This window comes from Panthera tigris, chromosome C1, assembly GCF_018350195.1.
Source record: "Panthera tigris isolate Pti1 chromosome C1, P.tigris_Pti1_mat1.1, whole genome shotgun sequence".
Classification (NCBI taxonomy): domain Eukaryota; kingdom Metazoa; phylum Chordata; class Mammalia; order Carnivora; family Felidae; genus Panthera; species Panthera tigris.
Window position 1 is genome coordinate 31,669,783 of NC_056667.1, and position 25,661 is coordinate 31,695,443.

The window sequence follows — 25,661 nt, forward strand, 5'->3', positions numbered from 1 at the left end:
TCTCAGCTGCTAGGCCGGTGAAACATTGGGAGGGGGCAGAGGGTGGCTGTATCCAGCTGCAACCAGCCCAGATTGCATGACCAAAGGCTCTGGGAACAGAGCCTGCTGGAAGAACAGCCCAGACCAAAAGCCAAGGCACAGAACTTATACTTGGTCTTCTGTGTACTGAAAAGAGAATCTAAACAACTCCCCAGATGTATGTACTTTCATGTTCAGTACTTGGTTGCCTCACACATTCCTATAGGTCTTATATGTGTAAGGGATGGTAGGGGCCATGGCAATATTAGCCAGAGTGTGCTAGTGTGTGTTTGGGCTTGCACTTAGAATGGTCACACCACTGTGACCTGCCTTGATTTCTGTTTTGGGTGGTAGAGTCCCTTTGCTATCTTTTGCATTAACACTCAGATCCAAAGAAGTAGTAAAACAGAGAAACATGGGACCAAAGAAAACAACGGAAAGGACCCGAGGGTCCCATCTAGAGAGTTGTCTGTTTCAGTAGTTTATCAGGTCATGGCAGCTGGGCACTCTCCTGCTGCAACTCTCTACCTGGCACTGTGCTGGGCAGGGAACAGGGAAGGCACATGAGTAAGAAGCAGTCCGAAACTGAGGTGCTTCCTTGATCTCCAGAGAGAACCCATGGCAGCCTGGTCAGCTATGACATTCTTCTGGTGTGCCTTCTAGGACCCACTTGAAGAGGGTACTCTGCTTTCTCACACTGTCACGCTAATGGATCGCTAATGGAAGAAAGAACAGGTGAGCAAAAGGTCTTTTTTGCCATTAAAGGCAAAATAGAGAAGAGCAGTAGCTGTGGCAGCCATGGATGGACTGCCATGCTCGTCCGTGGGGCTTCAAGTTTAGCAGATGTAAAACAAGGGGGTTGAGTCGCATGCTCTCTGAGGATTCCTCACCTAATTCGAAGGGAAAGGGAGATGGAGAGACGGAAATGGAAATAGTACGAGTGGCAGGATGTGGAAGGTGACAGGTAGGAAAGAAAGAAGGGAAAAAGGTAAAGAATAAACCAGATGTGTTGAAATACACATTCAACTCTGTTCTCTGCTAAAACCCTCTAACATGAGTCAGACAATAAAGGAGACAGCTTAAAATTTTGGAAGCTGGAAAGCAGATAAGCAAAGCAGCAACTGACTGAGCAGACCCAAAAAAGCCAAATCCTTAACCAAGAATGGGCAATGATGAGAACCAAGCTGTTTCATCCTAAAATTCACAAAAGGCCCAAGAATGGGCAGGGGCCCCTGGAGGTGGGTGTGAAGGCAGATCTAATGAAAGAAGGATTGGGTGAAGTCTGTTAAATAGTTAGGACTTCCATGTCATGATATGACTCTTTCATTGAACACGAAAGTAAAAATTCAAAAACTCAGAGAGATAAGAAGAGTAGTTAAAATAAATGAAGACATATATCTATGAAAAGACACTCAGGAGAATGTTCATAGCAGCTTAGTCATAACAGCCTAAAACTAGAACCAACCCAAACGTCCACAATGAGAGAATGCATATACAAATTGTGGTATATTCATTTATTGGGAGAGCATTCGGCAGTAAAAAAGAATGAACTATTGATAGGGTGCTTCTCAAAAACATTACTTTTAGTGAAAGAAACCAAATATAAAATGTACATATAGTATAATTCTATTTCTGTATTAAGTTCAAAACAGAAAAATCAAATCTACAGTGAGAGAAATCAGGATGAAGGTGGGAGAGAAGGCCGACTTACAAGGAGGCATGGCGTAACTTCCAGGGGTGGTAGAAATGACTTTCATCTTGACTGGAGTTCTGGTTACGTGGTGCTTACAAAGATTAAAACTCATTTAATTGTACTTTAAGATATGTATGTTTCACTGCACGTAAATTTTATTTGATTTGTGTGTTTACACAAAAGGAAAAAAAATATAACCAGTCCTGTGATGATTACAAAAAGAAATTCTAACATGGATTAAAGGGTGAAAGATAAAAGGCAAACTACAAAACCTTGAGAAGACTGTGGCAGTTTAAAAACATGACTCCCACACCTCTGACCTCCCTTCCATCGATCTGTGTGATACTTGACCAACAGACTATGTAGAAATGACCCTGTGCCAGTTTCTGGGCCCAGGGCTTGCTTATTTAAGAAGCTGACAGTTTCCATTTCCTCTTTCTTGGGACATTCACTCTTAGGACCCAACTACCACACGTGAGGAGCCAAAGCTACTCTGTGGCAAGGTCTGTGTGGAGAGAAACCAACAGCCAACTTGTCAGCCACGTGTAGAAGTGGGTCCTCCAACCCTAGTCAAGTCACTTCAGCAGACACCACATGGAACGGGTACAAGCTGCTGCCACCTAGCCCTGCCCACATCGTTGTCTTAAGCCATGAAGTTTTGTGGTGGTTTGCTATGTAGCAAAGGATTATTGGAAGAGACAGTGGTGCCAGAAATAGGGTACCGCAGTAACAAAAACCTAACACACATGGCATTGGCTTTGAGACTGGAAAGCAGAAAGAAGCATGAAGGGCCACAAAAAGGGTGTGAGCGAAAGCAGAAAGGGGCTTGAACAGAAGCCTGTAAAAGGCGGCGGGGGGAGGGGGGGTCAAGCAGTTCTTTTCATTTTGTACCATCTCTGTCCTCATTAGTCTGAGCTGGCAATGCTTCGAGAATGGAAGCCTATAAGACCTTGAGAAGGCTGTCAGTGAAAGCCTAAGGCAAGAGAGGAAAATCTTATTGGAAGATGGAGGACAGGGGCCACGTGGGTAGGTAGTGATCTAGAGTTTGATGACACTGTCATCTGCAGTAACAGGGGACTAGGAAATAAATGTACCTGGTGAGCTTCGTGAAATAGCTAAAGGGACTTTTAGACAAAGTAATGAAAGTGCAAGGTGGCTTCTCATTGCCTATGATAAAAATGCAGAATGAGAAAGATGAGCTTAAAAAATATATAAAAATTTAAAAAGCCCACAAATAAAATTGCTTCTCATTTCTAGTCCTTCCAGAAGGCAAATAATTCTAAGTTATGAAAGGGTCAAATCCAGATGGGGCAATAAAATATTTTATTAAGGTGCCAGAATGATTAAGACTATGCTTCGTAGACTCTTTCTGACCAAAGGGCCCTCTAAGAATCCTAGGGCTCAGTCTTGCAGATTTTTTCCCTTAAACGGTAGGAGTTCCTAAGACTCTTAAGAGCATTGTCTCACAGCAGCCACAGAGGAAGCCCAAAGTAGAGAAGAGCTTATCTTCAAGAGATTTTGGTTGTGCCTTTGTCTAATGAAGAAAACCCCAATAATATTCCTAGTAAACTCCTCAAGTTTCTAAGAGACTCATTGTGGTGGAAGCATTGGCAGCTCAGACTAAAAGGGACAGAAATGGTACAGAATGAACAGAAAAAGCCTTTAGACCCAAACCTTTCACAGACGGGATGAAGACCAAGAAAGCAATCTCAGTTTTCTGTGGAAAAGGAAGGATGATTCAGAGGACAAAGCTGAGAGCCATGGAAAACAGTCCCAAGAAAGTAATATTGGGTCTAATTAAGGAGCTGGCAACATGCGCCCGGCTGGATTTCAGAATTTCTACAGGCCAGGGACTACTCCCGGTTGGATGGGTGTATCTGTAAGTTACCCAATGCCTGTCCCACCACTGCAGGTGGGCTACGTGGGGAGCAGACAGCATTTTTCTTTAGTTCACAGGTCTTCAGATTGAGAGGAACGACACTCAAGGAGCTGTGCCTGACAATCTGCACCTGGGAGGTCTCATCTGCACCTGCATCTGATTTAGATGATGAGATCCCAGATCCAGAGCCTGATTTGTAAAGGTAAGAGACTTTTAATGGAGACTCTTGCAAGGGGAAGAATAAATTTCCCAGGCAGGAAAAATGTAAATGAATTATGTCCAGAGAGTAGACTGAGGTGACTTTAAAATATGGTCTATAATTCTTTGACCCTCTTCCTATAGAAGAGTGGGGTCTATTCTCCTTCTCTTGAATCTGAGCTCTATGACTGCTTAATCAGTAAAATATGGTAGAAATGATGCTATGCTAATTAGGGGGCTTGAGTCTTAAGAAAATGGAAGTCTCTACTTCTTGTCTCTTGGGACAATTGCTCTTGGAACTCACCTCCCATGGTATGAGGAAGCCCAAACTACCCTCTGGAGAGGTCCGTGTAGAGAAGAACCAATAGCCGGCACCAATTTTGCTAGCCATGTGAATGAACCATCTTGGAACTGGATCCTCCAGTCCCAAATGAGCTACTCCAAATGATGCCATGTAGAAGAGAGATGAGTTGTCTTAATTTTAATATTACCTTTTTCTGGTATATAAAAGGTTATATGCCTTTCTTTCATAGTTTATGCTTTTGCCCTGTTTTTAAAATATATAAATTTTATATTAAATATTAAAATATTAAAATTTATAATTGTCATGTTTTGGTTTTCTACTGCATCCATGAAATCAGAGGCTGCAAAAAAATTGGAGACGGTTCAGTATGTTAAAAGCTTGGAAGTGGCTATTCTATCTTAGCAACAAGTGAAAAGCTGAACAAAATGAAAAATTAACAATCCTTTTTAGATCCTTCAAAGAAGTGAGGTCACAGGGCAAACTGATGCCACCCAAGTTTGGAGACAAATGGGAGAATACAGAAAACCACATTTTACCAAGCAGAAACCCATGAGCAGACACTTTCCACAGTAACCAATGCCAAGGCAGGAAAATCTAAACATAACTGATGAATTGCTGGAAGTTTAGTGTGGACAAGTCTGAGAGTTAAAAACTCTAGAGAAACCCAGTCATTGAGGGGGAGGTGTCCCACACTTTTGTGAGTTTTACCTTTAGGAGCTCAACCACATTCTCACAGTCTTAGAGAAAAATCCCCTCATGCTTCCATCAGTGAGTGCAGAAAAGGAACCATTTTAAAAACATGCAAGAGTCTACAGAAGAGTAGACTGGCCTTAACAAGGCCTGCCCTCAGGTAAAACTATTTTACCAGAGCTTAACCTGCTGGGATGTGATAGAGCCTAACCTACCTGGGAGAGAGGGAAATGCCCAATTCTAGCCTCCTCCAGCCATCCTGTCCCACCTAAGGGCAAGGAGGATAAGAAATACTGGTGAAGTTCATACTTTAGGGGCACAGCCCTTCCCCACGCCCCCCTCCCCCCGCAAAGACTGAGACCTAATCATAGGACTATAGAACACTTCTTCCTTTCCCAGAACCTTACCATCACATTAGTAAAGGCCTATTTACAACAACTCCTTTTACCTAGTACATCATGTCTGGTTATCAAGAGAAAAATTACAAGGTATACTAAAAGGCAAAAACTGCAGTTTTAAGAGACAGAGCATAAGACTAAAGCATACACATAAGAAACTAGCCTTAGACTAGAAAGCGTAAAAACCAGACTCAGACAAGGCAGGGATGTTGGAATTATTAGATTGGGAATTTAAAACTATGATTTTTTTCTAAGGGCTCTAATGAATAAAGTAGACAGCATGCAAAACAAATATGCAATGTAAATGAAGAGATGGAAATTCTAAGAAAGAATCAAAAAGAAATGCTAGAGATCTGTTGCAATGTTTACGGCAACAGAAATGACTGCCTTTGATGGACTCATTAGTAGACTTATCAGTGGGCATAGCCAAGAAAAGAATCACTGGGCTCGATGATATCTCAATAGAAATTTCCCAAACTGAAAAGCAAGGAGAAAAAAAAAAAAAAAAAACCTGAAAAAACTAAACAAAACAAAAACTCCCAAGGGACTATCCAGGAACTGTGGGATAACTATAAAAGGTGCAGTATACACATAATAGGAATATCAGAAGGAGAATAAAGAAAGGAACAAAAGAAATTTTTGAAGGGATAAGGACAGAAGAATTTCTGCAAATTAATATCACACACCAAACCATAGATCTAGGAAGATCAGAGAACATCAAGCATGAGAAATACCAAAAACAATGCTACAACTAAGCATATTATATAAAAATGCAGAAAATCAAAAAATGAAGAAAAAAATCTTGAAAACCCCCCTCACCTATAGAGGAGCAACAGCAAAACTTACATCCTTAGAAACCACGTGAGCAAGAAAACGCTGGAGTGAAATAAAGTGTTGAGGGAAAACATCCACGAACCTAGAATTCTGTACCTTGAAAAATTAGCCTTCAAAAGTGATGGAGAAATAAAGACTTTCTCAGACAAAAAAAAAAAAAAAAAAAAAAAAAAAAAAAAAAAAAAGAAGGAGTTTGTTGCTTTATTACTAGTAGATTATCTTGCAAAAAAGGTTCAAGAAGTTCCTTGAAGAGAAGGAAAATAATATCAATCAGAAACTCAACGCTACATAAAGAGCACTGTAGGAGACATACATGAAGGCAAAATAGAAACTTATTTTTCTTATTCTTAACTGATCTAACAGATAACAGTTTGTTCAAAATAGAAATAACAACAATATATTTGTACGTGTTATGTATACACTTACTAACACTTATGTGTAAGTGAAATGAATGACAGCAATCATACAAGGGATGGAAAGGAGGAATTAGGATTTCTTGTTATATCTGTGAAGTGGTATAGTGCTATTTGAAAGTAGACTTGGATTAATTATAAATGCATATTGTAAATTCTAGGGAAATCACTAAAAAAGAGGGGCACCTGGGTGGTTCAGTTGGTTAAGCATACAACTCTTGGTTTCAGCTCAGGTCACGATCTCACGGTTTCATGAGTTTGACCCTGCCTCCGGCTCTGTGCTGACAGTGGGGAGCTTGCTTGGGATTTTATGTCTCCCTTTCTCCCTGCCCACCTCCCCCCAGCGCCTTGCCCCGCCAACTCACACTTTGTCTCAAATAAATAAACTTAAAAAACACAAACCCTAAAAAAGTATAACATATTCTAAAAAAGGAGAAAAAAATGGAATCATATAAAATGCTCATTTAAAACCACCAAAGGCAGAGAAAAAGTGGAAGACAAAAACAGGCACAAAGAACAAAGGCAGCAAACAGGAAACTCAACAAATATGGTACTTATCAAACTATGTCAATAATCACTTTAAATATCAATGGTCTAAACATCAGTTAAAAGGGATTCTGAAAGTGGATCAAAAAACAAGACCCAACTCTATGTTGTCTACAAGAAACTCACTCTAACTATAAAGAGGCATATAGATGAAAAGCAGAGATAAAGATATACCATACTAACACTAATTAAAAGAAAGAAAGATAACTATATTAATTTCAGACAGAGTAGACTACAGAGCAAGGAAAGTTATTGCAGATGAAGATGGGCATTACATAATGATATAATCATCATTTATCCTAGAAGATATATCAATTCTTATGGTATATGCACCTAACAACAGACCATCAAAATGTCAGAGGTAAAGGGACACCTGGGTGGCTTAGTTAAGCATCCGACTTCGGTTCAGGTCATGATCTCGCGGTTTGTGAGTTCCAGCCCCATGTCAGGCTCTGTGCTGACAGCTCGGAGCCTGGAGCCTGCTCTGGATTCTGTGTCTCCTTCTCTCTCTGCCCCTCCCCCACGTGTGCTCTGTCTCTCTCTATTAAAAATCAATCAATCAAAAAAAAAAAAAAAAGTCCGAGGTAAAAATTAATAGAACTCTAAAGATAAACAGATGAATCCACTATTTTAATTGGAGATTTCATCATCTCTCTCTCAGAAATGGTCATCTCTCTCTCAGAAATGGACAGAACCAGCAGGCAGAAAATAGTAAGTACACTGTTGAACACAATCGCACCATCAATCAATTGGATATAATTGATATCTGTAGGTTATTTCACTCGGCAACAGCAGAACACACATTCTTCTCAAGTTCACATGAAACATTCATGAAGACAGACCACACACTGGGCTATAAAATAAACCTTAATAAATTTAAAAGAATAGAAATCATACAATGTTTGCTCTTAAACCACAATGGAATAAACAAAAAATCCGTAATAGAAATATAGGTGGAAAATCCCCCCAATACTTGGAGGTTAAACAATATATATATAAATAACACATGGGTCAAAGAATAAATCTCCAGATAAATTTAAAAATATTTTGAACTAAATGAAAATAGAAATGCAACTTATCAAAATTTCTGGGGTGCAGCAAAAGCTGTGGATAGAGGGAAATATATAGCATTGAACGTACGTATTAGAAAAGAAGAAAGGGATGAAATCAATAATCTAAGCTTGGGGCACCTGGGTGGCTAAGTCAGTCGAGTAGCCGACTTCAGCTCAGGTCATGATCTTGCAGCTTGTGGGTCTGAGCCCCGCTTTGGGCTCTGTGCTGACAGCTCAGAGCCTGGAGCCTGCTTCGGATTCTGTGTCTCCCTCTCTCTCTGCCCTTCCTCTGCTCGCACTCTGTCTCTTTCTCCCTTAAAAATAAATAAGCATTAAAAAAATAAATCTAAGCTTCTACTCTAGGAAACTAGAAAAAAAAGCATATTAAATCTAAAGTGAGCATAAGAAAAGTAATAATAAAGAACAGCAGAAATCAATGACACTGAAAACAAGAAGTCAATCGAACAACAAAATCAATGAAACCAAAAGCTGGTTCTTTGAAGAGATCAATAGTATCAAAAGCCTTTAGACAGGCCAAATTAAAAAAAATGACACAAATTACTACTATCAGAAATAAAAGAGGGGACACCACTACGGATCCATTGTCATTAAAAGGATAACATAGCAATACTATGAATAATTCTAGGCCCACAAATTTGATAATCTAGATAAAATGGACCAATCCATGAAATCCACAGTCTGCCAAAACTCACACAAGAAGAAAAAGATCATCTGAATATGCCAATAACTATTAAAGAAATTGAATCAATAATTAATATTCCTCCAAAATAGAAAGCACCAGACTCAGATGGATTCACTGGTGAATTCTACTAAGTATTTAAAAAATACATTTTACCAATTACCTATAAGCTCTTTTAGAAAACAGAAGCAGTGAGAATACTTCATAATTCATTCTAGGAGACTGGCATTACCCTAATACCAAAACCAGAGAAAAACATTACAAGAAAAGAAAATTACAGACCAATGTCTGTAGATGTAAAAATCCTCAACAAATTACTAGCAAATCCAATCCAACAATACATTAAAAAAATATATATACACTACAACCAAATGAGATTTATTTCAGGTGTGCAAGGCTGGTTCAAAACATTAAAAAATCAATTAATGTAATACATCACATAAGCAGGCTAAAAAAAAAAAAAACTATTACATGATCATATTAATAGATGCAGAAAAAACATCTGACAAAATCCAAGACTGATTCATGATAAAAACTCTCAGCAAATAAGGACTAGAGGGGAACTTCCTGAGCTTGATAAAGAATATTTACAAAAAAAAACTTCAGCTGACATCACTTAATGGTGAGAAACCAGAAGCTTTCCCATTAAGATCAGGAACAGGGTAAGTATGTTCCCTCTCACTACAACTTTTCATTATTGTACCAGAAGTCCTGACTAATGTAATAAGAAAAGGAAATAAAAGGTATACAGATTGGGAAAGAAAAAATAAAATTCTCTTTTTCACAGATGACACAAATGTCTATGTAGAGAATGCAAAAGAATTGACAAAAAAAAAAAAATCCTGGAACTAATAAACAATTATAGCAAAGTTGCAGGATACAAGGTAAATATACAAAAGTCAAATTGCAAGAAACAAGTGAAATCTGAAATTAAAAACACAATACATTCACACTAGTACCTCCAAAAATAAAATACTGGGAATAAACCTAACACAATATGTAGAACTTACATAAGGACAACTACAAAGTCTGATGAATAATAATAATAAAAAAACCCTCTTAACTACAGAGAACAAACTAATAGTTACCAGAGGGGAGTTGGGTAGGGGGATGGGTGAAATAGGTGATGGGAATTAAAGAGTACACTTATCATAATAAAAAAATAAAATAAGAAAGAGGAAACTAAACAAATGAAGAGATATCTCATGTTCACAGACAGGAAGACCCAATATTGTCAAGATGTCAGTTTTTTCCAACTTGATCTACAATTCAATGCAATCCCAATCAAAATCCCAGCAAGTTATTTTGTGGCTACTGAGAAAATGAATCTAAAGTTTATATGGAGAGGCAAAAACCTCTAAATAGTCAATACAATATTGAAGGAGAAGAACAAGGACTGAAACTACCTAACTTCAAGACTCATTGGAAAGCTACAGTAATCAAGACAGTATAGTATTGGTGAAAGAATAGACAAATAGATCAAGGAACAGACAGAAAGCTGAAGAACAGTCCCACATAAATACAGTGAACTGATCTTTGATAAAGGAACAAAGGCAATGCAATAGAGAAAAACACGGTCATTTCAACAAGTGGCACTGATACAACCGGACAGCTGCATGCAAAAAAAAAAAGGAATCTAGATACAGACTTTATACCCTTCACAAAAATTAACTCAAAATAGGTCACAGACCTAAATGTAAAATTCAAAACTATAAGACTCCTAGAAAATAAAACAGGAGAAAAAATGAGAATGACCTTGGGGTGTGGCAACGGCTTTTTAGATATAACACCAAAGGTGTGATCCATGAAAGAAATAGTTGATAAGCTGGATTCATTAAAATTGAAATCTTCTGCTCTGTGAAAGACACAATCAAGATAATGAGAAGAAAAGCCACAGAGGGAGAGAAAAATCTGCAAAAGGTACACCTGATAAAGAACTGTTTCCCAAAATATACAAAGAATTTTTAAAAAGTCAGCAATAAGAAAATGAACCCAATTAAAAACTGTTAGCTATCTCAGCAAAGAAGATACATAAATAGCAAATAAACATATGACAAGACGCTTTCCCTTGTGTGTGTGTATATCATTAGGGATACGCAAAATAAAACAACAATGAAATACCACTGCACACCTATTAGAATGGCCAAAATCCAGAACACTAACACCACCAAATGCTGGCGAGGATGTGGCGCAAAAGCAACTCTCATTCATTGCTTGTGGGAGTGCAAAATGGTACAGCCACTTTGGAAGCCAGTTTGGCCATACTTTACAAAACTAAACACGCTCTTACCATATGACCAGCAATCTCATTCCTTGGTATTTACCCAAAGGAATTTAAAATTTATGCCCACACAAAAATCTGCACATGGATGTTTACAGCCGCTTAATTCATAATTGCCCAAACTTGGAAGCAAACAAGATGTCCTTCAGTAGGTGAATAGATAAACTGTGATACAGCCAGACAATGGTATATCATTCAGCCCTAAAAAGAAATGAGCCATGAAAAGACATGAAGAAAATTTAAATGCACATTACTAAGTGAAAAGGTCAGTGTGAAAAGGCTACATACTGCATAATTTCAAATACATGACATTCTGGAAAAGGTAAAATTACAGAGACAGCAAAAAGATGAGTGGTTGCCAGAAGTTAGGGGGGAAGGTGGGATGAATAGGCAAAGCATGGACGTTTTTTTAGGGCGGTTAAAATATTTTGTATTACCCTATGATGGTGGATACATGCCATTATACATTTGTGAAGACCCACAAAATGTACAACCCCACAAGAGAACCCTAATGTAAACTACGGGCCCTGGGTGATAATGATGTTTCAATAGAGGTTGATCACTTGAAACAGATGTACTTACTACTCTGGTGGGGGAATGCTGATAATAGAGAAGGCTGTGCATGTGTGGAGGCAGGGGTATATGGAAAATTTCTGGACCTTCTGCTCAATTTTGTTGTGAACCTAAAAAAAAAAAACAAAAACCAGTCTAGTAAAAAATTCAGAAAACAAAAAAGAGTTCATAGCAGATGCGAATATCCAAGAGTGGGGAAGTCACATACACTAAGTGTATGTGACCAATTTCCTAAATGTATGTAGGATCTTTTTAGGCAGATAATTTTGCAGGACTGGTTTTCCACCAAACACCCTTTGGAAAATGCCACTAGAATAATGAATAAGGATACTTTAAAAGTAAGATGCTAGACACAAGAAACTAAATACAAAGTCTGGAAGATACAGTTGAGGTAAGCTTTGACAAAAGTTGAGCAAAACGTCAAGGAGAATAGGGATAAGAATAAAGAGGGTTAATAATATTACACCACGAGTTCAAGAGGTTCAACATTTGAATAACATGTGTGCCAGAAGGAGTGAAGGGAGACAAAGAAGTGGGAGGAAGTCACTGAAAAAAGAATTTAAGAAAATTTCAAGAAACTAAAGAATGGATGGGCACATGAAGTGTCCAGCATGGCCAGTAAAAATACTCACATCTCAGGTGAGATTGCAGAATACTACTGATGAAGAGAAGCTTCAAAGAGAACAAACAGGTTTCATGCAAAATTAAACATGCATATCTATGAAAGATTTACATGGGAAAATAAAGACATGGGAAGGAGCAAACCAGGAAGAACACAAATGGTAGGAGAAGAGGATGTTGAGAAACTCAGAAGGCTCCAGAAGAGACTTCTCTTTAAGGGTTTGAAATGGATAGAGTATATAATGTGCTTGAACATAAAGAGAGATATACATAGTAGTAAGAGAGCTTAAGGTTGAATTAATAACTATCTAGCAAAATAAACACATAAAGAAATCAACAAGAGGGGCGCATGGGTGGCTCAGTCGGTTGAGCGTCCGACTTCAGCTCAGGTCATGATCTCACACTTCGGGAGTTCGAGCCCCGCGTCCGGCTCTGTGCTGACAGCTCAGAGCCTGGAGCCCGCTTCAGATTCTGTGTCTCCCCCTCTCTCTGCCCCTCCCCTGCTCATGCTCGGTCTCTCTCTGTCTCAAAAATAAATAAAAACATTAAAAAAAAAAAAAAAGAAATCAACAAGATTTACTCTGAAAATAAAATGTGCAACAAAGGAAGAATAATCATAGTACACTACTTGGTTCAATTGAGAATAGCATTCCACAAATTACAATGACAAAATACTGACTTTCAATCTAATCAAAATTATAATATCATGGTATTAAGATAGGGAAGTGTGTGTAGGTGGGTAAGTGACAAGGAGATTAAGAAGAGTTAAATCTTCAGCTTCTAAAGTGGGTTGTCACACAAAGAAATAAAACGTATCCAAAGTGGCAAGGAGGAAGCCAAACTTCCACTCTTTGCAGACAACATGACACTATGTGCAAAACCCAAAAGACTCCACCAAAAAAACTGCTAGAACTGATCCATGAATTCAGCAAAGTCGCAGGACATAAAATCAATGTACAGAAATCAGCTGCATTTCTATACACCAATAACAAAACAGCAGAAAGAGAAATCAAAGAATCGATCCCATTTACAATTGCACCAAAAACCACGAGATACCTAGGAATAAACCTAACCAAAGAAGTGAAAAATCTATACAATGAAAACTACAGAAAGCTTATGAAAGAAATTGAAGAAGACACAAAAAACTGGAAAAACATTCCATACTCATGGATTGGACAAACAAATATCATTAAAATGTCAATACTACCCAAAGCAATCTAAATATTCAATGCAGTCCCTATCAAAATAACACCAGCATTCTTTACAGAGCTAAAACAAACAATCCTCAAATTTGTATGGAACCAGAAAAGGCTCTTAATAGCCAAAGCGATCCACTAATGTGGGTCTTCCAGGTAATGTTGAAAAGACAACTAGGCACCTTAGAGGTATCCAGAATGATATGGGGCAAACCAAGCAAATATACAGGCATCTAGGGGTTGGAAAACATAATCAATATTTCTATTGATTCATAGAAAAGTGTTCATCTGTGTTTTTCTTCCTCATCCATGGAGCTTAGGGGCAAAGGCCATTGTTTCATTAATCTAATGACACTCTTTTAGACTAAGCAAACCCAGTCATTGGCTGGGGCTAGATGCAGATGATGTATTTGGAGAAATATGTGATAAGACCCTGACTAGAACTGGACATAAATACCACAGGTAGACTATGTTGTCTTCCAATGGTTAGTTGGAGAAGAAACTATAGCTGGCCTTCCCTTCAAGCTCTAACATTCCAGGATTTGGGTGGAGACATAGTTAACTCTAAGAAAAAGACTATGCTAACTTCCCTGGGGACTATTCCAATTGCTTAAATATCTCTAAAGAAGGTAGAGAATCTGCAGAGTAAGCAGAGTAAGGTTTCACACACGTATCTTTACTTTACACATAAGAAATGAGTGTTATTCATGGGGTACCTGGGTGGCTCAGTCAGTTAAGCATCCAACTCTTGGTTTTGGCTCAGGTCATGATCTCATGGTTTGTGGGATCGAGCCCTACATCGGTCTGTGGTCTCAGTGTGGAGCCTGCTTAGGATTCTCTCTCTGCCTTTCTCCTGCCCCTCCCTCCCTCTCTCTCTCAAAATAAATAAACTTAAAAAAAAAAAAAAAAAAAGAGGAGCACCTGGGTGGCTCAGTCAGTTAAGTGTCCGACTTTTGGTTTCGGCTCAGGTCATGATCTCGTGGTTCATGGGATCGAGCCAGGCCTCAGGCTCCGCACTGATATGCAAAGCCCGCTTGGGATTCTCTCTCTCTGCCTCTCCCCTGCTCAGGCTCTCTCTCTCTCTCGAAATAAATAAATTAAAAAAAAAAAAAAGAAATGAGAATTATTCTTTATAGTTACCCCACTGGGAGACTGTATATCTATTCTACTGGTGTAGCTTTTTCAGTTACCTTCATAGATGGCTGGTTTATGAAATGGAGACAGATAAAAAAAATAGTCACCACACTTTGCTCTGAATCAAATGTTCATTGGTTGGTCTCCAAAAATCATGTTCACTCTCACAGCACCAAGTTTGCCACCATCAATGATGCTAAAAAATCAGCCTGGTCTTTGTTTGGGTTTGTATGGGCTGATGTTTGCTTTGGTCAGTCTGTAGCTACAGGGGTCCTGAGAAGAGGGAGAAGGCACTCTCTGGAAAATAACTGTAGCGCTGGGTCTCCGTTTTGGTTCTCCTCAGCTTTCAACAGACCTTGCTTTATCCCATTCCAAGATGTCAGCCAGCACTCTGCACCTTGCCCATGACCTCCTCAGGAACGATGGTCTAGAAGTTGTGAATTTCTTGAAAAGTTTAATGTTGAAGAGTAAAGAGGAAAAAAAATCAGAATTCTTCAAGTTTCAGCTGCTCGTGAGAGGAATTAATAGCATCATGGTTGGTGCCTCTTCTGCTTAACCAGGTGGTGTGTGCAGAGCCAGCAGCCTTTAAAAGTTTTCTTCCTCATCTGCTTGGCTCCGTAAAAGACAGTGCACAGGGAGAAACCCCAGAACTCCCTTGCTGGCTCTTGCTGGCCCCGTTCCAGTCACAGGTGATCCCCGTGCCGCTCCAGCTGTTTGAGGGTCACGATGAGCACACGTGGAAAGTGCTGCTGTCTCACCTGGAGGCGTGTGTGGAGCACTTCACTCAGGAGCAGCTGAAGAAAGTCACCTTGTCACAGGTATTACCAGGCCGGCATGCTACCCGTGATTCCACTGTGGCAGTTACTCGTCACAGCCTGGCAACGGTGGTCTCTCTACTTGGACCAGAGGTGATTGTGGGAGGAGGAAAGAACCAACGTCTTCAAACGCACTGCCTCAAGTTCGACTACAAGTATTGACCTTTCTTCAGAAAGTGAGTGATTTTCTCAGCCTATTGAATTTCCCACAAACGGAACCTCAGATGTAAAAAAATACCTCAGAAGACAGTGAAAACTTCCCATCAAGTTGTAAAAAGTTGCCTCAGTGGAGCAAGCCAAGGGAGTCTGCAAACCAAACTGTCAAAGCACAGATCTGTCCTACAGAACCCTTGGATGCTGCCAAGGCCCCACTCACTCACTAGTGCAGAGGGGGAACTGTGGGATGACTTAGCACCGAGCAGCTAAGATCCTAAGAGAAACCCTGGAGCGGAACCACTGCTCACTCTGCAAGAGACCTGTCACCTCAGGGGAGCAAAAGGCCATTCCTATTCTGCTTCCACTCACCGAAGAGTCCAAGCCTTTGAAATCAAGCCCACCCCAAAAGACCAGTCTTGCACAGAGTGGGGACGAGCCAGACCAAACCAAGCTGCCAGAAGTGTCACAAGGAAGGAGGTTTAAGGTTCCATCAGAACTGGGTTTAGGAGAGCTTGCCAATTCAAGTAAAAAAGAAGCCACTACAAGATCTTGAGTTGGATGGGTTTGTTGATACGATCCTGGAAATTAAGCCTGCAGCCACTATTCTTATTTTACCTGAACTGAGGACAGAGATGATGGTTCCCAGTAAGATGATATCCCACCAATGATGCAGCTTTCCTCAAACTTTGCTGCAGCAGAAATTACTGCGGGAGAGTCTGAAGGCTGGGGAGGGGAAGGGAAGTCGAACTAGGAAGACGGTACTGGTGACAATGCGTGGCAGTTACACTGTAGGAAAAAGGATTCCTTTAAGGAAAAAAAAAATCAAACTAATACCTCAACAGCAGGCTCCACAGATAAAAACCACCGGGGCACCCTGTTTTTGCCCTTCCAGGAGCTCTTTTTCCAGCCTGTGCTAACTCAAGTATGAGCCCTTCCTTGAGTGGCGGCTGAGAGTCCCAGGCAGTGAAGAGGCTCATAGCTCTGGTTTCTCCGAGGAAGAGCCGTGTGCGTTTGACTAAGAGCTCTGTGAAACCAAGTGGCTGTGGAAAGGCTGAATTTACTCCCCAGGAGAGAAGAAAATAAATACAAATACCCAAGTTGATTAGCTTAATTTTGTGCCATTTCTTGAACAGTCAGAAAAGAGTAATTAAGTTCTACTATAAAATATAACTTATGGAAAAAAAATTTAGCTATAAGGTATATAAACGATTTTAAATTGCTAAGGTTTTCTTAGGCAGCTTATCGGGTTACAGTCGTGCTGAGCGAATAGCCCTGTGGGACCCTGGGTGGTTACTGACTCTTCCTCATGTGTTATAGTATACCAAAGTTCTTAATGAGAAATATCTCCCACAATCCTGTTTTCTAAATATCCAAGAAAGACTATTTTCACTAGAAAAAAAAAAAAATCAGAGCAGTTGCACACGTATTTGAGTGGTGGCAGGATTACTGTAATGCTGGAAGGATTCTGCAAGGGATCAGTAAACAGGGAGCACTCCCAAATGGAAAGGATGAGTATTAATACAAAGTGGGCCAGGGGCTCCTGGTGCTGGCCCTGCCTCCACCCCACCCCATGCCCCAGCTCCCCAGCCCTGAGTTCACAGAACATCTATCCAAGTTTCTTCAATTGCTTGGAAAGGATGAAGGTTTCTCTGAAACTATTTCAAATGCCAAAGATAAAAAAAATTTTTTTTTAAAGATTTGATTTAGGTTTACAAATGGACAGGGGTCTAATTGCTGGTGCAAGACAAGAGAAAGTACAGATACTGGGGCCTGGGCCTTGTTGTAGCTAATACCAGATCTGCTCTTACCTGTGGGGGCCTGCATGGCTGAGCTGGGGATGGTGGCAGCATCTTGGGGTACAGTGCTGGTGTCCGGTTCAGGGGTGCTGGTTGTTGGTGAGGTGGGTGGTGGGTTCAGCAAAGTCCGAGGTTTCCTCTGTCAAAACGGATGGGGAAAAGTTTGCTACCCATGACAGGTAACTTGTCTTCTGATTCCTCTATTCCTAGTACTCAATTCACCCATGAAACGAAATACGTATTTGTGGATAGGGCTGTGTTTTCACTTTGTTTTCCACACAGAATCTTGCCCCAAACTTTACATACAGTAGATGCTTAGTAAATATTTTCTGAATCTATGTACAAGACTTCTTGGCTTGGCTTCTACAGAGCCAGCGCTTAATTCACTGTCATTTATACTAGATTCAATGTTATCATTTGAAATTCCAGGTTCTTCATCAGCTGGGCACACAAAAGTACAAAAGGCTTAAGTCTACTTTGACATTATTTTGTACTTTGCTTCTCTCTTTAAAAATGGAAACGTTCCTTCCCCTAACTACCAATTCGTTCCTCTGTCTACCTCTTCAGCTTATCATCTGCCATTTCTTATCTTAAACTTTCTACCCTAAGATTTGAATCTCTAACTAAATTACTTCTCTAAAAGCTCTGCAATTTTACCTGGGCTCTGCTTTTACAGTAATATCTGTCCCTTCTGCCTGGAATGGCCTTTCTTTTTTTTTTTTTTTTTTTTTTTTTACCTTATATCTATAAGGTATCCAGGAAATTTTTTCTAGATTTCCTCTAGTTACTGTCTCTTTTGTGCTATCTCTGTACTTTGTATTGCATCTGTCACAATGTATTGTCATATATATTTACATACTGGTGTCCCCTATTAGCCTGGAGCTCCTTGAGGGTCTGATTCTGAGTACTGTTCCTAGTATGGCAATTGCCATATAATAAGTCTCAATAAACATTCTGAACGAAGCACACAGTACGGAATACCAATAATGGGGGAAGGATTACAAATGATTTAAGAAAAATCGAATATCTCCTCTATGCTGTTCAGGGCAGTCTGTAGGAGAGAAAGATCTCAGAAGGTTCTTTCCAAGAAATAGTTTTCTAAAAGCCTTTCTGAATGCAAGGAAATTGTAATCATCACTGAGGTTCAGAAATCCCTTTTTACTAAATGTCCCATGTTGTTTCCACTGCTGGGAGCTATATAAACCTGTCTGCCTTCTAGGAGTGTATTATCTAAAGTGACAGCACCAGTGACAGCAGGCATATATAAGATGGCCTTGTCTGTGGAAGTTATCATACAAACATGAAACATTCAAAGCATACATGGGACATGGACATTTCTTTTTTCTTTCTTTTTTTTTTTTTTGGATACTGCTTAAAATAAAAGTTTAAATAAACAAGGAGCCAGGGAAGAAGGGAAACATCAGTTCAACTTCACTGAGTTGGTGGTGGGATTTCACGGGATCCCTGAAGGAACAAGCCTGGTAGGTTAGGAGCCCAAATATTGTAGCAGAAAGCAGAGAGATGGAAGACATCATTATTATTTGAGATACATGTATCATATCTATTCATATATTACCTCATCTCCATTTTATTGGTGAGAAAACTGGAGCTCAGAGCCTTACTCAAAGATGTTTCTCACAGTCACACAAGTGGTAAGAAATGGAAATGAGATATAAACCTGTTTGTCTGGCTTCAAAGCCTCTGCTCTAGTCATGAGACCACTTCACTTTAGAAGGGAACAGAAGGGCCATGGGTTAAGTGGAAGGCATATACATTTACAGAAGTAGGCATAAGGACAGGAGGGGGAATTAGCGAGTCAAATGCCAGCCCATAATATACAGGATAAGATGAGAATTATTGTTTTCAAGAGGGTTGGAAAGAACGGGGACTTTGGTTATTACTATGTTTAGGACTTCCCAAGGAAGCAGAACAGCAGCGATCATAGAATCGCAGTGTTTAGGTTTTGAAGGATCTCAAAGGCCACTTAATCCAACTCTCTCTCTCCTACTTCCCTCTCCTGAAAATATCCCTCCCATATAGTCATCTAGTCCCTGACAAAATGCCTCTACTGATGGAAGATCACTACTTCCTCTTTCTTTTTCTTTTCTTCTTCTTCTTCTTCTTCTTCTTCTTCTTCTTCTTCTTCTTCTTCTTGGCAGATCACTACTTCTGTTTTGGGATAGATTTAACTGTTCCTTTTATGTTGAGACAAAGTCTATCTGCTTGAGTTTCTACTTTTTAATTCTGTCTTTGCAAACTTTCAAGGTTAATCTGATGCCCTTAAAATGTCTTCACATCATCAAAAGCATGGCTTCTTGGCCTTGGAATCTTTAGAGCCTTCAGTGTCTCTCCATAGCAGGAGAATAAGAAGAGAGAAGTGGAGACAAAAATGAACGAGGACTTGGGCTAGGGGTTAGTGATAGATAGATCAAGAGCACATATATTACATAGAAGATGAGGATGTGATATCAAGAATTCAAAGCCAATAAATAAGATCATCTCAATTAGAACATCATAAGTAAAATCATCCATCCATCCTGCATATATTGAACATTTCCCAAGAGACTAAGATATAAGGCACTACAGGAAAAAAGCGAAAAGAACAAGACTAGGTTCCTGACCTTGAGGAGCTTGTATTCTAGAAGAACTGAAGTCAACTGGAGCTAATACACAAAGCCAAAACAGTCAGTCAACCAACCAAACTTAGGGAAGAACTCATGAGATTAGAATGGAGTGCCCAGGGAGAACTAGGTATCATTTCTGCATTGAAACTCAGGTGGTCTAGTTCAGGAGGGAGATGCAGAAAATCCCCTGACAAAAAGTGAGTGGAGAAGATGATGCCAAAGGAAGCCCTATAGAAGCAGCTGAGGAACTTTCTTATCAATGGTTTCCCTAAGGAAGACACGCATGAAGTGTCTTGACTAAAAAAAGGTGGTTCTTGCAGTAATGGTGCTCAGTGACGCTTGACTCAGCGGTCTTGTCCTGTACAAGATGTAAGCGTTAGCTCCTTCAGGAAATGTGGGAGAGTACCCATGGTAAGGCAGCAGTGACCCTGGAACTAGAACATGTGGGGCCCCATCTCTGGAACCTTTGCCATTTATTAGCTATGTGACCTTAGGGAAGTCCTTTCACATCTCTTAAGTCTCAATTTACTTCACTATGAAATGACATTAACATCATTCATCTCCTAGGTTCTTGTGATCATCACGTGATATGTATGTTATGGTGTCTGATAACAGAACCTTATACTTGCTAGGTATTCAGTAATGTTCTTTCCTTCTTCTTAAAAGAAGGGGCAGGATTAGAAAAAGAAATACAGGTACAATTTTCTGTTTCTGTTCATGTGCTTGGGCATTCATTCTGGGTAGGTTAACAATTAGGAGCAGGGCCTTTCATTGAGGGAAGACATTAGACCAGAATTTCCTCAAATGTAACTCTCACAGTCAAAATGTGTTTCTTATCCACACCATCCTATCTCTACATTACCAATTCCCAGGTAAGTTAGCTAAGCAGGGATGACAATGTAGGAGATTCCTGTTTAAAAGTATACACAAGGTGGAAAATAGGGCCAGACATGCCCCTTTCCAAGATGGATGGATATGGGTGAGTTACCCCTTTATAACCCTTTATATTTATATTTCCCTTTCTGGGAAACCCACATTTTTACCTACCTTACTGCCAGGTTTGGGACCCCTCTTCTTTGGGAATTTCAAAGGTTCAGCTGACTTGGATGGGGTAGAGATGGGGTGGGGAATTAGGGGCTTGGGTGTCCGGCCCCGCTTCTTTCCTGGTTTACGCCCCCTCTGCCCTTGTTGATGGTCCAAGATAGTTTTGGTGCTGCTGTGGATGCTGGGCTTCTCAGTGTTCACATCAGATGCAGGATAGGGATTCTTTGGAATCACAACTGCAAGAAAAAGACTCATTCTATCACCCCCTCCACCCACCTGCATTCCCATCCCAAACAGAGGGGGAAAAAAAAAGACTTGCTACTTCTGCTTGGGTAGTTTTATCCCAAGAAGCTAGTTTCCTGGCATCTGACCTAAATGTTAGAAAATCTCACAGGAGAACTGAATTTAGATTGGTTAGAATTGGAAGTTTTAATTATTTCTGGCAGATGCAGAGAAAATATTAAATTTTTCTCCCCAAGGCATCTAGTTAAAGCATATAAACAGAACCCATAGGCTCAGAGATGGAATGACTTTTAGAAGCCTACAATCTCTTCCTGCTAAGAATGAAGATCCAAGGCTCAAAAGAGGAAATGATACCTTCAGGTTACACAGTGAACAGGGGATAAGGACTTATGTTTTAAACTGGGCCCGGACAACCAAGTTAGGAATTTTCTACATCAATTCACTTAAAGTTTTAGTGTGATCATTGCAATGAGGAGTAGTGAAACACATGGACGGACATACATACACACATCTGACAGCACCTCTCCTTACACCCTTACTTTAAAAATTGTTTCTCCATATTACCTTCAAGGTGAAGTCCAAATTCTTTGCTCTGATATCCAAGCACTTTTGCGACTTTACCCCTGACTTGCTCTCCAGTTATGTCTGATGTCATTCCCTGACACACATTCCCCACCCCCACCCCCATGCTCTAGCCCAGTTGTTTCCCGCAGTCAAAAGTTCTGCCCCTGTAGCCCAATTGTTTTCTGCACACCATTTCATTCAAGCAAACATCAATACTCAGTTTTCAACACTCAGCTCCAGGGCCACCTCTTCATTGAGGCCTTGTGTGACTATTCCCCAAGTTAAGTCAGTGCCACTTCCCCCCCACACCCCAAGCATTCTATACATATCTATGTCAGTACACTTTCCATTTTATATCTGACTATCCATCTTCTCCTTAAGGGACATCTAATTCACTCCACAAATAGTTACTGAGCACTTACTATAGGTTAGCAAAACACCGTTTTCACTCTCGTGGAGCTTACCTCCTCGTTGGGGAGACAGAAAACAGACAAATAAATACATAACATAAGGGCAGGTAAGTGCTGTGATTAAAACTAAAGGAGGGTGAGGAAAGCCCACTCTGAGGAGGTGATATTTACACAGAGAGCTCCCCAATGAAATAAAGGCAAAGCATTATGAAGATGTGAGGAAAGGGCCTTCCAGGTAGGGGGCGCATAACAAGTGCAAAGATCCAGAGATGGGGACATGTTAGTGTGTCTGAGGAACAGTAAGGAGGTCAGTATAGCTAGAATTGAGTGAGTGAAGAGTGTCGGAGGTTCAGGTTAGAAAGGGAGTAGCGATAAGATCGTGCAGGCCTTTGCAGAGGATGAAAATGAATTTGAACTTTCTAAGTATGAAGGGAAGCTGCTGGAGGATTATGAGCAGGGGAGTGGCAGGATGTACTTGAAAGGAACCTTCTGGCTTCTCTGAGAGGCAGGAGGCAGCAGGAGTAGAACTAGGGAGGCTAGTTCATAAGCTAATTCCAGTGGGCAGGTAGAGGATAATGCTGTTTATGCTTCTAGGTAGGATATAATAAATTATGATGAAAAGTCAGATACATTCTTGAAGAGACACTGCAGTGTTGTAGAAATCACAGGGACTAGATGAACTAGAACTCCAGACCTGAGTGGGGGAAGGGCTTCCGAGGTAGCTGACACTGTTTTGTTTCCTGAGGGCATTTGTCAGTTTGGGGCATGAACTGAGGCTCAGGCTTGGCCTATGCAGAGGACCTCTATTGGAGGAAAGAGAAATCCAATAGGCTGCTATGACTGATTGGTATTTGAGCTCCATACTTGTGTCCAATTTTCCCCATGGGACGTTTGCTGAGTTCTGAGTCTGAGCAATGGAGATGTGAAGCTAGGCTGAGAGCTTATAACAAGGCAGAATGAAATCTCTCATAATTTTGTGGTTTTAGGGGATAAATGAGGTCCCACTAGAAGGAGGAGGTGTACCTCAAACATACCTCCTCAAGATAAATGCCATATTTTGAAATTGTAAGGAGTAAGAGGTTAAAGAGCCAAACCCCTAACCTCTCAAAGGTAGGACAATCTCTTGCAATTTTTCAGGGCTAAGGAGATAGAGACCTATTAGGTTCTCAATCAAGAGCCCAGGAGGGCCCATGTCCAAGAAACAGGGATAAGCTACAGGTACAATCCAGACCTGAAGTAGCTCAATCCATGATTAGATTGAGAGAATCAGGTACTTATCCTAATTAGATTAACAGAAGTAAGGAAGAATTATATCTGATGGAAGATACCAGTGGGAGCCTTAACGGTTCTTTTATATAAAATATCCAGTATATCACACAAAAAATATTAGATATAATAAGAGGCAGAAAAAAGTGGTAATCAAGAGAAAATACAGACAATAGGAGATTTATATATGATCCAGATAGAGGAACAGAGACTTTAAAGTAATCATAATTAATATGTAAAGAAAGTAGAGGAAAAGATGAAAACAAAATGTAAGAAAAGGTAACACCCACAGAAAACTGGAATCTATATGAAAAATTAAATGATCATACTGGAATTAAAAACATGAGACATTAAGAACTCGTTGGATGGATTTAAGGGAAGACAAGATCCAGCAGAAAAAAGGATGAATGAACTTGAAGAAAAATCAATAGAAAACATCCAAAATGAAGCAAAAGTATGGAAAAAACAGATTAGAGCATTAGAGACATGCGGGTATAGTCAATGGATCCAAAATATGAGTAACTATAATCCCAGAGCAAGAAGACAGAGAGAATGAGGCAAAAGTAATATTTAGAAACCAATGAAAGAAGAAAGAGCTCAGCAATTGACAAGCAGCAAAAATCTAAAAAAATACCTCAAACTATATCAAGACACATAACTGTTAAGCTGCTGAAAATAAAATATAAAATACAAATAAAATGAAAGACAGAGATAAATTTTTTAAAGCAGTCAGAGAGAAAAGAGGCATCTTATCGGAGCATCAGTAAGATTGATGGCTGATTTTTTAACAGAAACTATAGAAGCCAGAAGCAACAGAATGATATATTAAGGGGCTAAGATATACAAACTGCCAACCTACAGTTCTATACCCAGTGAAAATTTCCTTCAAAAGTGAAGGTGAAATAATTATTTTCAGATAAATCAAAGCTAAGAGAACTTGTTACTAGCAGATCTAAACTACAGGAAATAAAACGGAAGTTCTTCAGGCTGCAGAAAAGTAATCCCAGATAGAAAGATGAAACTGCAGAAAGAAATGAAGAGCCTAAGAAAGGGTAACTATGTGGCTAGATATAAAAGAATTTAGAACAAGAACTGACTATTTAGAACAAGAAGTTATAAAATGGTTTGTAGAGTTTACAATATATGTATTAGTAAATTATATGAAACCAATAGCACACAGGATGGAAGCAGGGGACAAAAGGAGTTAAACTTTGTTAAGAATTTTGCATTATCTGGGGACTGGTTACAAAACACTTATTTAAGGAAGACTTTGATAAGTCCATGATACATATTTGCATAGTATAGCTAACTAAAATAAATAAATTCTGCTGTGGTTAAATAATTATACAAGAATGTATACTAAAAGCTATGGAGAGAGAAATCGAAGAATAAAATATATCTGATTAATCCAAAAGAAGTCAAGAAAGGAAGAATAAAGAAATGAGGAAGAACTCAAAGAGAAAACAGAAAGCAAAATGCAAAATAGTGACTTAAATCCAAATGAATGATTATATTAAATACAAGTGGATTAAGTAAAACAATTAATAGGAAAAAATTAACATACTGCACCAACCTTCCCCTGTCCCAGTACCCCAATTAGATCTGTTTACATGAGGGCCTTGAAATATGAGGACATGTGAAATATAACATAGATAAAAAGATACAAACAGATGTAAACACATATACCCTGTAAACATTAAACAAAAGAAAGCTCTTGTGGCTATATTAATGTCAGACAAGTCAGTCTCTAAGGCAAGAAGTATGATTAGACTAAAAAGGAACATTTCATCAAGATAAAATAGTCAATTCAAAAGGAAGCTATAATAACCTTAAATTTATATATACCTAATAACACAAAATATATAAAGCGAAAGTTTAAAAAACAAAAGGACAAATAGACAAATACAAATTATGAATTGGAGATTTCAACATATCCCTCTCAGTAAATTATAGGTTAAGAAGCTGAAAAAAACAAAACAAAACAAAACGGTAAGGGTAGGGAAGATGTGAATAACTCAATTAACTAACAACATAAAATAACCAATTAACCAACCAACTTAATTGACATATATAGAACACTACACCCAATGTGTATAGAATTCACTTTCTTTTCAAACACTTATGGAATATGCTGGGTGAACAAGCAATCCTGAATAAAGTTCAAAGAATTAAAATCACACAGAACAAGTTCTCTAACCACAACAGCATTAAAT

The 25,661-nt window shown here is 39.4% G+C and overlaps 1 protein-coding gene and 1 pseudogene across 10 annotated transcripts in view; one reads left to right on the top strand and one right to left on the bottom strand.

The window, feature by feature from the left end:
* SCMH1 (Scm polycomb group protein homolog 1) overlaps positions 1 to 25,661 on the bottom strand; it is a 186,519-nt gene that overhangs the window by 22,511 nt on the left and 138,347 nt on the right. For all 10 annotated transcript variants that reach the window (XM_042996793.1, XM_007077375.3, XM_042996799.1 and 7 more), the window contains 2 exons: positions 20,969 to 21,201; positions 17,310 to 17,436 (listed from right to left, as the gene is read on the bottom strand). In XM_042996793.1, coding sequence (XP_042852727.1) covers positions 17,310 to 17,436; positions 20,969 to 21,201 — 360 coding nt within the window. The remainder of the gene's footprint in view (positions 1 to 17,309; positions 17,437 to 20,968; positions 21,202 to 25,661) is intronic.
* LOC102971272 lies at positions 1,738 to 16,429 on the top strand (annotated as a pseudogene).